General features: G+C 35.6%; 1 protein-coding gene across 1 annotated transcript; it reads left to right on the top strand.

Annotated features, from left to right (window-relative positions):
* Positions 1–9,353: 9,353 nt before the first annotated feature.
* On the top strand, positions 9,354–12,369 carry LOC107809672 (putative carbohydrate esterase At4g34215). Its single transcript, XM_016634327.2, has 2 exons — positions 9,354–10,859; positions 11,651–12,369. Exons 1-2 carry the CDS (start codon positions 10,242–10,244, stop codon positions 11,948–11,950), a joined length of 918 nt encoding a protein of 305 aa, XP_016489813.1. The 5' UTR covers positions 9,354–10,241; the 3' UTR covers positions 11,951–12,369.
* Positions 12,370–14,199: the final 1,830 nt, after the last annotated feature.

Raw genomic sequence — 14,199 nt, 5'->3', positions numbered from 1 at the left:
TTTGGCTCGGTCGCTGAGGAACTCTCGAAGGTGCCCTTCGCTGATTAGTCGGGCTACCTCTTCTCGAATCATGACCGTGGGTGCCATGATATTTGCATACCAAGTTAGGGTTCCTCTGTGAAGGGTCTAACAGTATGGGTTTTGGCCAACTAGTATCTTTGATTTTACCTATGGCCGATACGATGTCCGAGACATCGATGTTGAAGTTATACTCGGATAGCCAGGGTGCCTCTACTGGCCCAGTATGCCTATCGAATCCAGCTTTACTCATGAGTCCCCGAGAACTTTGACCTTGATTTGTCCTTCGATCGCCTAGAGGTATATTACACCTCGGGGTGTTTCTTCGATCTTCTACGTACGCCTAGTATCTTTCCTTTTTTGGACTCGACTCCCTTTCTGTAAACCTTTGTTCCTTCGTTAAGAGCCTGCTAGGTTATACTGAGCCCGAGGGGGCTCCTAATTGGTCGTTTTCGACCTGATCTTCGATTGATACCTGTTGTGCACATCCGCACAGGTTGCGGTGGGATATTCGATTAAATTTTGTTTTAAATGATTCGAGGCTACCGAGATTCATTCGTTCAAACCTTGAGTGAAGGCCTGTACTGCCCAGTCTTCGAAGACTGGTGGTAATTCCATTCGTTCCATCTGAAACGAGATACAAATTCCCTTAGCATCTCGTTTTCTCTCTGTTTGATTTTGAGGACATCGGACTTTCTGGTGGAGACCTTGATGGCACCAGCGTATGCCCTCACAAAAGAGTCTGCCAACATGGCAAATGAATCTATTGAATTTTAGGGGTAGGTTATGATACCACATCATAACCCTCTTTGACAGTATTTCTCCAAATTTCTTCAATAAGACGGACTCAATTTCGTCATCCTTCAAGTCGTTCCCTTTTACTGCACAAGTATAAGCGGTAACGTGCTCATTGGGGTCCATGGTCCCATTGTATTTCGGGATATCGGGCATTCTGAATTTCTTCGGGATTGGCTTTGGAGCCGCACTTGGTGGGAATGGTTCCTGTATGAACTTCTTTGAATCTATGCCCTTCAGAATCGGGGGTGCGCTCGGGATCTGATCGACCCTCGAATTATAAGTCTACGCCTTTTTATCGTTAGCCTCTATCTTCTTTTCTCCTAATTCAATCCTTTTAGTGAGGTCCTCGAGCATCTTCACTATAGTGGGGTCCGTTGCTGACCCGTTATTACTCGATCTCTCTGGTGTCTGCTCAACTCGAGGAACCGTTTCCGGTGCTGCTGTGCTTGGAGTTTTTTGTTGACTTTGCATCTGAGCAATAGCCATTTGTTGTGCTTGCAACAATTCAACAATGACTTGGAGGCTGATTCCTCCTTCTTTCATCCCTCGTGCTTCTTGGGCTCCAGCATAGGCTTCCCTGCTTCCGTTCCTTACGAGGTCCGCGCCAGCTTCCGTGTTTAGAACGTTGTGGGAGCTGATATCAGCTGGCTCCACGTTCGATACTCCCTCAGGGTTTATAGGCGGTACACCCAGCCATATGTTGTTGTTTTCTCCAAGTCCTTCATGATGGAAAACAGGTATGAACAACGGAAGCAAATAGCCAGGATCACTTGCATACAATATAGACAACACATAATCACATATTTTAATTGAACATAAAATCGATACTTATCTCTTGAAGCGTGATCGCGATCGCGAGAAGCCTCCATGCAAGAGCGAAATCACCCACGAGATCATCCTCCAGTTCCATAGTCTTCTACTGTGTGACCCGAATAATGCCTCGTATTAGCGAAATTCGTGTGGGCGAATCTCTCCTAGGAAAAGCATGTGGTAAAAACCTTGTCTCCTTATGGAATAAGACCTCTTTATGTAGCCACAGGTTTTAGGGTTAAAAACTCTTTTCCTAAATCTGTTGGGTCTTCCTTTTCCATCAAGAAATAGAATTCTATTTAATTCCTAATTATTCGGGCACAACAAGGACCACAGTATTTAATTAATGAGGCTTCCTATTATGGACTTAATTTGAAATATCTAAATTAATACTACCATAATAAGTTACAAATTATTCCACTAAAAATTCGTAACTGCACTGCTTAGTTCAATTTCGAAATTCTTCCATTAAATCTTATTTAACTCCCCATGTTAAGATTCAGATACTAATCAAATTAATTAAATTACTGACAATTTAATTCATTGATTATTTCCTTTAGACTTTCACTTAACTTATTTCATATGACGAAAACAAAATCCACCTACAGGATTTACACATGAAAACTTATAAGCTTTCATAAATGTGTATCATCAATCTCTAGACCGAGACATGGATTCCATCAACTAGCTATTACTTTGCCAATGTATATTATTATTGTCCAATCTATCAGACTTATTGACCCACAAAAGAATCTCGCCTTTTAATAAATCAAAACAATAATAATATACACAGCTAATAACAATTATATCAAGATTAAGAGTATAAGTACATTTAATAGCTAGAGAGTTTATTTTATTAAGTCAGTATAAAATACTTATCACTACTTGGTCCGTTCAATACATACAAAATGTACCAGCACAAACAGTTGGAATTAAACCATTCCCATAATCAAGATAAATTATCTTTAATCCTGTGCTACAATCATTCCTGATGGTTTGTCCAATTCCATCATTAGATTGTGAACATGATCTTTATACTTATAAGAACCGATTATTTAATCTTCCGTGTATAAGTTAAACTCTATACACTAAATCATCTACTATATAAGTAAAGGATACATACAAATATCTGATCTATTTAAAACTTTATTAAAATTGAATAAGCAATTGTTCCATAATAAATGTTATATCCAGACCAAAATTCATGGTTAATAGTATATATCCCAACAATCTCCCACTTAGACTTTTAACCGTGACAATTATTAGAATATACTATGTATAAATGCATGGTTAATAATATATACCCTAACGATCTCCCACTTAGACTCATAATCATGCATATAACTTTCACAGCTACCCTTTTGCACGACTATTAAAAGTCTATGCCAATAAGCTTTTGCTAAAAGGAACTTGCCAAGTCATTTTCAAATGTAATCTTTGTCTAGTAGTGCTTTGTCGTAATTAGCTAGTATGGTGTTAAGCTCTTCAGGGATCTTGTTATGAAACTCTCCCAAGAGTACATACCAAACTATGATTTTCCTACTATTCTCCCACTACGACGAAGTACTACTAATATTTTCTTCAATACCTTGCGGTATTGAAATATTAATGACCTCTTCTTGTGGTGTTCTCTGCTCAACATCACTCCCACTACTTGGAGGTAGTAATTTTTTTTGTCTATTAATGTTTCTCCCACTACTCAAATGCAATGGAGTGTCAATTTCGACAAATAGAGTTGTATGTTCTTGAGCGTTAGAATTTTCACATTATTCATTTGTTATTTCTTTGCTTAGTTCTTATAATACTAGCTTGCTTCTAGGAACATAGTTTATTAAATATATCCTATTATATAGAACCGGTATTTGTGCTAACAATTACCTTCTTTTCTTTAGGAAAACAAAATAAACCTCCTTTCGTTCCCTTGGATATCCAATAAATGTGCAAACATTCATCCTTGATTTTATCTTATATGTTTTCCCTTTCACTATATATATTGGACAATTTCATATCCGAACTCTCTGCATACTAGACTTACGTTAAGTCCATAATTCTATGGGGTCCAAGATACTAATTTAGAAAGAACTAAAATCATAATGTAATTGCAGTTTCTACGGCATATCATAACGAAAAAAGAAATAAATATGAATAACTCACCATTACTCTAAACATCTCCATAAGAGTCTTATTTCTTCTCTCTACTACACCACTCTATTATAGAGTATCCGATGTAGACAATTGAGATATTATCTTCTATTTTGATAAGTAATTAATGAACTTTGTAGAGAAGTACTAGCCACCTACGATCAGATCATAGTAATTTAATATATTTTTATGGTGCTTCTCCGTATCAAGCCTTAAAATCCTGAAATTATTCAAAGCATTCAGACTTATGGTGCATCAAATAAATATATTCATAGTTTGAATAATCATTTATGAACGTCATAAAAATACTCAAAATGACCTCTTCCCTATATGTTCCTTGGATATCACAATCGAAAATAGATTAGTTCTAGCTTATCACCAGCTCTCTTTCCTTTAAGCAGAAATGTCTTTTAGTCATATTTCCTTTTAAACAAGATCCACAAGTTGGTAGTGCCTCTACTTTTAATGAACCTTAAGGTTCATCCTTGACCACCTTGAAATCATATCCAGATTAATATGACTTAGACAAAAGTGCACAGATAAGTTTCACTCAAACTTTAAAGAACATTTTCTCTTATAAGGTAGATTAATATTATTCAGTTTAGGAGATCGACATTAACAATAACAAGGTCATGCATCTATGTACCACAAGAGATAGGACATTTATGAAGCTCAATAACACAATCATTATTTTAAAATAAATTAAATATACATCTCTTATTTTTCTCAAAAATCGAAATTAAATTCCTTAGAGCAAATGATACATAAAATGCATCCATTAAATTAACGTCTTATAACGACCAAAGGAATTTTTTTATTAGTGATGCGACAAACTACATGAAGTCATTGTGGAGTTGAGATATACAACATTAAATAGATCATAATAAGTCAATTAACACTGAATAATAAAATTCAGACTGCATTCAATATATATACATATATGCATCTTGAGTAGAAAATTCCGATGGAAAAGAGCCATTCATGCAAAATATATTATATAATGCAAGAATTATACAATCCAAAAAAGAAACATAACCAACTCAGATGGAGAGCAAACTGTTATTTTTAGTCAATTGTATATATCATAACTAATAGCTCTAGATCCATTGATCCAACATGTATACTCAGATGGAGAGTAAGTACATGATATTAATAACTAGTATTTCACCTAGTGAGCTTACAATAAATTTATCCGATATGGAGGAAGACCTAAAGTCGACGCGTAAATTTACACTCACTTGAAATTAATAGTGGAAAACCATAGAAATATATTTTTATCACCACTTAATCATGGTTGCATTATAATTACAAAATGGATTCAACGTGTGAACTTAGATGAAGAGTCAATACATGTTATCAACTACTAGTAATTATACTCAGTAAGTTCATAATAAATTTATCCGATATGGAGGAAGACCTAAAGTCGATGCGTAAATTTATTATCTTACTATAAATGAATAGTGGAGACCATAGGGGTTAATTCCTATCAACACTTGATCACAACCACGAAATTTTCTCTAAGGATTAAGTTCTAAAATTCACAAAATGCTCAAAACCCCATCTAGACAGTGATGAAACAGTAAATTAATGTTATCCATTGCATACAACCAGTATTATTTACCGGAGTTTTCCGATAGACCTACCAAATTTCGGGTCAATTGGAGATCATTAAAAGTCGTGATCTTCAAAACAACAACCAAATTTGAAAAGCTACCATTTAAGCATTTTTAGGAATTTAAAACATGGCATACGTTCCAATCATATATCAGTTCATATAAAATAAACATGCGTCATCATGTTCCAGATTTAATAAAATAAGACTGACATAAAAGGAATTACTTTTCATATCTAAATCACATTTTAATCCCGCAAACTGCTAAAAAACCTATCTAAATGACCCTGAACTGCCGAAATACGACATAATTCTCTACATAGTAATGAGTATTTTTTTATCAGGTTATTTCCGATGAACCCACCAAATTTCAGGTCAATTGGAGATGGTGATCATCAAAACTGAACTAAATTCGAATAAGTCTTTTTAGGCGAATTTAAGATTCAACCAATGTGATTTACATTCTTTTCATATATCATATTAAATTAAATCATCATGTGTAGTCATGTTCCAGATTTAACACAAATAAAACCGATATATAAAGAATAGTTTTTCATATTTAAAGCTTATTTAATCCAATAAACTGCTTTAAAACCCCATCTAAATGATCTCAAAACACCCAAAAATAACGTGATTCATTGCACAGCAGTGAGTGTTTCTCGCCAAGTCGTTTCCGATGGACCTACCAAATTTTAGGTTAATTAGAGTTCATCAAAAACATGACCCCCAAATCTATAACCAAATTCGGAGAATAACCGTTTTAGGCATTGTCATGGATTAAAATAAATACGATCATGTTTTTTATTATCCTTATAATTATTCTATGAGCACATAACATTGATTATATCCTTCCTTTTGTGTAAGGTATATAAACCGCCTCTTACATCCAATTGCCCTCCCATTTTATACACATGAGAATTCAAGATATTACTTTTCATCATAGTTGGTGAAAACCTCAATGTATTTTCTCATGAATTAGTTTAATGTCACTAGTATCAAGAGGTAAACCTCTTTTGTGTAGATGAAAACTCTATCACTAGCATACATTGATCCAAGATAATTTACACATGATATATTGAGTATATTTATTCATGACTCAAATAAATAGACCATTTTTTTTTGTGGATCCTATTTATTAACCATAACTCACAATCCATGTGTTTATATAGTTATACATGTATAAAGCTATTAAGAAATTTTAATGATTTCAAATAAAATAACTATTTATTAATCATAAATTCTCAATCCATGTATTATATCATCTCACATATGTAAAACTTTTAGAGTTTTTAATGATACTCAATGAATAAATTACCTGAATGATACCTATTTATTAATCATAAATTCTTAATTATACACAATAATAAAGAAACGGAGATACAATGCCCATGTGATTATAACCCTCTGTGAGCCACGGGTCCAACACTTAATGTCAAGAATTCAGTGAGACCAGGACCACTAAGTTTCGTTACTTACATAGCTTTTCAGGAGGAAAAATAACTCAAAATCTCACTTCAGTTGTGCAAAGTTGAGAATAAACATTGCCCCAAAATGTTTGGATTGTTAACGCCGCACAAAGCAATTTTGAGAAAGCTACTGACTTCACTAATGTAAAGTATTGATAGAATTTAACAAAGTCCAAAGGACTTCTAACACATAAGAAGAGTAGTTACTACTACGTTACCACCCAACCTATGTTTTCTTTTTATTTACTTGTTCATGCATTATTATATTCCCTAAAGAATAGGAAATCGTACACATGTTTCCACAAGACAAGAACCAACTAACTACCAAAATATATGTAAACCTAATTTGGAACCCAAAAACGAGTAACTTCCGCCGCCGTTAAAACCAAAATCAGCGGTCATCCTGTAATTTTTTTTCTCTTTTGCTTTCATCGTTTGTATTGCTTCAGGCCAAACAATTACTACTAGACACTATGTCTAAAAGTTTGAACCAACAATATAAACAAGACAAACAACTATAACACTTTGCGAACAAGTATTACATAATCAAAACTTCCATTGCTGATACCGTGGTTGAAACTCGACAGGCACTCTATCGTGAATCATATAAAATTGAATATGAACATATAACATGTGGATTATCTATTTAGATTCAAGCAGACTCTCATACCAATTGATGGAAAGCAGGTATGAACAACGGAAGCAAATAGCCAGGATCACTTGCATGTAATATAGACAACACATAATCACAGATTTTAATCGAACATAAACTGTGATCGCGAGAAGCCTCCAAGCAAGAGCAAAACCGCCCACGAGATCATCCTCCAGTTCCACAGTCTTTTGCTGTGTGACCCGAATAATGCCTGGAATTAGCGAAATTCGTGTGGGCGAATTTCTCCTAGGAAAAGCATGTGGTAAAAACATTGTCTCCTTATGGAATAAGACCTCTTTATATAGCCACAGGTTTAGGGTTAAAAACCCTTTTCCTAAATCTGTTGGGTCTTCCTTTTCCACCAAGAAATAGAATTCCATTTAATTTTTAATTATTCGGGCACAACAGAGACCGCAATATTTAATTAATGGGGCTTCCTATTATGGACTTAATTCGAAATATCTGAATTAATACTACCATAATAAGTTACAAATTATTCCACTAAAAATTCGTAACTGCACTCCTCAGTTCAATTTTGAAATTCTTCCATTAAATCTTATTTAACTCCCCATGTTAAGATTCAGATACTAATCAAATTAATTAAATTACTGACAATTTAATTCATTGATTATTTCCTTTATACTTTCGCTTAACTTATTTCATGTGACAGATATAAAATCCACCTACAGGATTTACACATGAAAACTTATAAGCTTTCATAAAGGTGTATCATCAATCTCTAGACCGAGACATGGATTCCATCAACTAACTATTACTTTGCCAATGTATATTATTATTGTCCAATCTATCAGACTTATTGACCCACGAAAGAATCTCGCCTTTTAATAAATCAAAACAATAATAATATACACAACTAATAACAATTATATCAAGATTAAGAGTATAAGTACATTTAATGGTTAGAGAATTTATTTTATTAAGTCAGTATAAAATACTTATCTCTACTTGGTCCGTTCAATACATATAAAATGTACTAGCACAAACAGTTGGAATTAAACCATTCCCATAATCAAGATAAATTATCTTTAATCTTGTGCTACAATCATTCCTGATGGTTTGTCCAGTTCCATCATTAAATTGTGAACATGATCTTTATACTTATAAGAACCGATTATTTAATCTTCCGTGTATAAGTTAAACTCTATACACTAAATCATCTACTATATAAGTAAAGGATACATACAAATATCTTATCTATTTAAAACTTTATTAAAATTGAATACTCCCTCAGGCTTTACAGGTGGTACACCCAGCCCTATGCCGCTATTTTCTCCAAGTTTTTCACTATCGTGAAGAGGTGCATTTTGTGTGCTAGACATGATTAAGCCTGAAATCAAAGAATCTTTGACAAGACAAAGTGTGAAGAGTAACGTGTGTTATCAGAAAACTAGCACCAAAATAATCACTATTATTTTTAGCCCCACGGTGGGCGCCAAACTGTTTACCTTGAAAATGGTATTTACAATTATATTTGATTTGTGGTTCTAAAAATATGTGATTTATCTTAATACTAGTTGTTGGGCGAATAATGCTTAGTGTAAATGAGCAAGAAATGATAAGCAAACCCGTATGGTCACAAGGTTGAGGGCCTCGAGCTCAGCGATATGGGACCTCGAGGGCAGCCTTTAAAGGTTGATGATGAGCAATAAATGAAGAACAATAAATGAACAAATGATGAACAATAAATGAATTTAATAAATGAGGAGCAATAAAGCTGTAGAGTAATTGTTGAGCACGTTTGGGCAAGAAAAGCAGAGAATGTTCTATGTATTCGATATTGTGTGTGTTACAAAATGACAAGGGTCCCTTTTATATATGAGGAGGAATCCAACATAGTACATGTCTAATAATAACAAGGAAATACTATTGGTAGAGCTGTATAATGACTTAGTACAGATTTATACTATTCTTGCAGACCTAGTCAGCTCTAATCCACGTGTATTTGGGAATTTTTCCGCCTTTCCATGATGATCATTGATTGTACTGCTCCGAGGTCGATCATAGTGAGCCTTCGATGTGCTCCCTCGAGGGACACACCTCGGGGTCGCACCTCACGCTCTGCTTCGAGCTTCTTCAAGGTTAGGCGTGGAGCGGCATAGTAGCCCCAAAGTCGAACTCCCCAATTTTGGCCGTAATACACATAGGGTAAAAGGTGGTCATTCTTCTTATTTTTTGGGATAAGCATATGCTTATGAATAGTAAAATGATGCAAGTAAAGTTGCAATTATTAGGTTACTATTCTTATTCTAGTCTTAAAAACTAGCAGGATTCAATACCTGGTGCATATTTGGATTTCCTTTTGTTGCCTTCTTTAAAAGTCAGGAAAAGACACCGTAAATAACTGGTAGAGTCACTTTCTAACACTAGGATATGGAAATGAAAGTGATCAAGTAATATGATGATACAAATTAAAGTGCCCATGAAGACAGTAGTTTAATGAGGTGGAATTGACAAATGCTTAGATGTAGAAACTTGAACAGCTAAAAAGTTTGTCTCCTAGTCTTATTCACAGCTGATAAATAAAGTAGCAGCTTGGAATAAAAAAATCTAATACAGTTGTTATAAAGAAATCAACACATTTTGCTTAAAGAATGGGCCAGTAGGCAGCAGCAACCTCCTCTCACCTTATCACACTCCTACCTGTACCTGCCCTTCCTATATTCTTTCCTTCTTATGGCGAGACTTGCTTGATGTCTCATTTTGCCTCAATTTCAAGAAAACAATGATCCCTTTTCTTTGGTTAATACTTCTAACACACATTAGATGGGTAAATACCGCAGATCTAGCAAATGTTTCAATTTCACTTGTCCAAAACATATTCATATTAGCCGGACAAAGTAACATGTCCGGCCGAGGTGGTGTCACTAACCATGGCCAAAATGGCATAGTTAATGAAACATGGGATGGTATAATTCCACCAGAATGTCAATCCAACCCAAATATCCTCAGACTTAGTGCAGGATTTACATGGGTTGAAGCTCAAGAACCACTTCACCAAGACATAGATTTGGGTAAAGTTTGCGGGGTTGGGCCAGGAATGTCATTTGCAAATTCAGTTGTTGAGAAAGATCCAAGCTTTGGAGTGATTGGTTTGGTGCCTTGTGCTATTGGGGGTACAAATATAAGTGAATGGGTTCGTGGGGGTGGTTTATATAATCAGATGATAAGAAGGACAGAGGCTGCGTTGCAAGGAGGTGGGAAGCTCCAAGCTTTGCTGTGGTACCAAGGTGAGAGTGATACCCAGACTCTTGAGGATGCCAAATTGTACAAATTTAGATTAAAGAGATTATTCAAGAGTGTGCGCCGTGATCTACAGTCACCTACTTTGCCTGTGATTCAGGTAATTGAAAAAATATATTTTTGTCATTCAAACAGTAGTTGGCAAAAATATACTTAGAGCCCGTTTGGACATACGATCGCTTTTTTCGAAATCGACGGTTGTTCATAAAATTTTTAATTTTCAATTGAAGATGCATTTTGGAATTTTTCCGAAAATTTGAAAAAGTTGTTTTTTAAAATTTTCGCTCAGATCACTCGCAAAACTTCAAAACAATCCAAAATTATATTCATGTCCAAACACAACTCTGATTTTCAAATATTTTTTTCACTTTTTTTTTTTGAATTTTACAATTCTTATGTCCAAACCCCACTTATTCTTTTCGTCAAAATTGTACTACTAGTATTTTGGGGTGAAAAGGTATTTTATTAGTAACTTTTTTCATACAATTTTAAATATTTCTCTTATAATTTATTGCAACTTAAAGTACATTTTGTTTTAAGTAAGCATCTAAAAGTTAATTCTTGATTTGAGATTGAAAATAAGTGATCTGACTATCGTACTTTCAACATTACTTTTTACTAATTAATTTCTGGGACGGAGGGATTCTTTAGCAAGTTTTGATGAGTCTCTATTCTTGTACTACATGAAAATTCGAGGTGACCTGGAATGGTTGCTCTCTTTCTTTTTCAGAAAACCTAAGTTGCTTTAAAGATAAGGAGTTCAAATTCAATGCTGTGCAACTCTTTTAATGTCATTATTGGAGTACTCAGACAGTTAGTTAAGAGTGGTCCACGTCTTTATCAAGGAAACTTGCATACTTTGGTTAATTTATTTGGTTGGTGTGGGTGTAGGTAGCACTGGCATCATCTCTAGGGCCTTATAAGGGGCAGGTTAGAAAAGCACAACTGGGTATTAATCTTCCAAACGTAAGAACCGTTGATGCCAAAGGGCTCCCTGTGGGAATGGATTATGTGCACATTACCACACTAGCACAAGTCCATCTTGGGCAGATGCTGGCTGATGCCTTCCTTCAGACTCAGACTACTCAAGCCGTGCTTCTACCTATTCAGACAGAGACTACTCAGACTAGTAATGCCCCCAAACGATGCTCCAATTTTGTTTTGGATGTTCTACTTGGTCCATTTAGATGATGCAGCTTGGAGATTTATTTGTGGGATCAAGATCACGTACCCCGTCTATGGTTGTCTCACCTCAGCCAAAATTCAGAGCGCTTAAAACCATAGGTTGGGATCATACCATAACAACAAATAGTTTCTTAGATATTGTTAATAGGAGTACAAAGTTACCATACTACATGATACTCGAAACTAAGAGAAGGCCAACATATATATCTCATAACGTTGGATAATGAACATAATCTTCCAAGTGGACATGGACCTGCTTGGCACCTGCTTGGTCACACTCTATTCACTTCGTTTAATTATACTTTTCCCAAAAGGCACAAACCAAAAATTAATTTCATTTTTTATAAAGCTCAAGTCTTGATGTATGTATACTTTGCACACTTGCAAATACAGTATATATATGTGTTGGTGAATATTTATTCAATTCATGGTTTCACTTTCTGATGATTCTTTGTTTTTCTCCTTAAATAAGGCCTGTGGTTGATGGGTTATGCTTCTCCGCGGCATTACGCTGAGGAGTAAAAAAGACCGATATGATGTACTAAAGCGTCCAACTTTTGCACCAATGAAGTATTGGCTATTAATGCTGCTTCTTTAGTACTGATTAACCTTGGAAGATTGACAATACATTATTATCTCTTCCGACGAGAAATCATTTGCTTTTGCTTGCTAGTTTATTAAGGTTGGACTACATAATCACTCCCAAAGAAGGAAAAGTAGTCCCGTTATGTGATAACTAAAATCAAAGCGGTTGTTGCCTCCGTAGACATAAAATGAAGGCACCGCTGTTGAATATCTGTACTAGTAGTATCATTTCGAAATGCATCGTGTAATTGCACCGCGTGGTGCGGCAAGAATGAGCGGCAGTAAAAAGGGAAACCGAAACTGATGGATACTTTAGTAATTTAACCTTACACTTTGGGCTTTGTTGAAGAACAGAAGAAGCAGCAGCATCACAGAGACAGAGAGACAGAAGAACAGGCGAGGCATCAAAGCAAAGAAGAAGAAGACAAAATGAAAACACATTGATACTGATAAGTGGACAGTGACGTGGCAGCATTATAGCTGTTGATACTCAGATCAGAAGATCTAATCCTGACCGTTGGATTAGAACACATAAACACATCCTGGCCATTCATTTATTAGTACCATACACATGAGTGAGCACATGCCCACATTTGTATTAGTGAGCATGCACTAAAAGTGAGTATAGACTCACATAGTAAACAATACCATTGTCTAGGAATATTATATGTACATTTGTTGTATCTATAGGATGTAATGTATATAGCAGCTACAGGGTAAATATACAAGACAAGAAAAATTCACTGCATCATCAGTCCTCTCATTCTTTCATGGTATCAGAGCAGAAATCTGCTTGAACTGCTTGAACTCCATCTTCTAAAACTCACTGTTTGACTTCTAATCTTCTTCTTTGAACTCAACTTGTTTTATCACCATGACTGGAACAGATTCTTCAGTAACTCCTCCTTCTGGATCAACAAGTCAAGCAGTCAATCATGATGTCAACCATCCCTATTTTCTTCACTCTTCAGATGCCCCTGTGATGACTCTTGTGACCTCACCTTTTGATGGAAGAGGATTCCCAGGATGGAGAAGGTCAATGCTGATTGCATTGTCAGCCAAGAACAAGCTGGGATTCATCAATGGGATTTGTGATGAGCCTGCCTTGGATTCAAAGGATCATGCACAATGGAGTAGGTGCAATGACATGGTAACCTCATGGTTCTTAAATTCTCTAACCAAAGAGATAGGAGACAGTGTAATCTATTCCAAATCTGCAAAAGAACTTTGGAATAGTCTTGAACATAGATTTGGACAATCCAATGGAGCCAAGCTCTACCACCTACAAAAGGAAGTTACTAAGACAGTTCAGGGAAACAGCAGTATTGCAGGATACTTCACAACTCTGAAAAAGTTATGGGATGAGTTAGATTCCCTGAACTCACATCTAGGATGCACTTGTACCTGTGTGTGTGAAGGGAAGAAGAAGGTAGCCAAGTTCCTAGAGGATCAGAGAGTCATCCAATTTCTAATGGGATTGAATGATGTGTATGCACATGCAAGAGGCAACATCCTCATGATGAGCCCACTTCCAAATATGGATCATGCCTATTCCATCCTCCTGCAAGATGAAAGTCAGAGGGAAATATTTGTTAGCCCACAATATCCAACAGATGCTGCATCTTTTATGGTAGGAGCTCAAGGGAAGTTTAATCAAAGGAACAATATTC

This window comes from Nicotiana tabacum, chromosome 16, assembly GCF_000715075.1.
Source record: "Nicotiana tabacum cultivar K326 chromosome 16, ASM71507v2, whole genome shotgun sequence".
Classification (NCBI taxonomy): domain Eukaryota; kingdom Viridiplantae; phylum Streptophyta; class Magnoliopsida; order Solanales; family Solanaceae; genus Nicotiana; species Nicotiana tabacum.
Note: the sequence above shows the minus strand (reverse complement) of the source record. Positions and strands in the feature narration are given on the sequence as shown.

Bases quoted from the DNA above. Each gene is read 5' to 3' on its own strand.
- LOC107809672 (XM_016634327.2), top strand. From the start codon at position 10,242: ATGATCCCTTTTCTTTGGTTAATACTTCTAACACACATTAGATGGGTA. The intron at 10,860-11,650 runs GTAATTGAAAAA...GTGTGGGTGTAG, and splicing joins CTACTTTGCCTGTGATTCAG to GTAGCACTGGCATCATCTCT.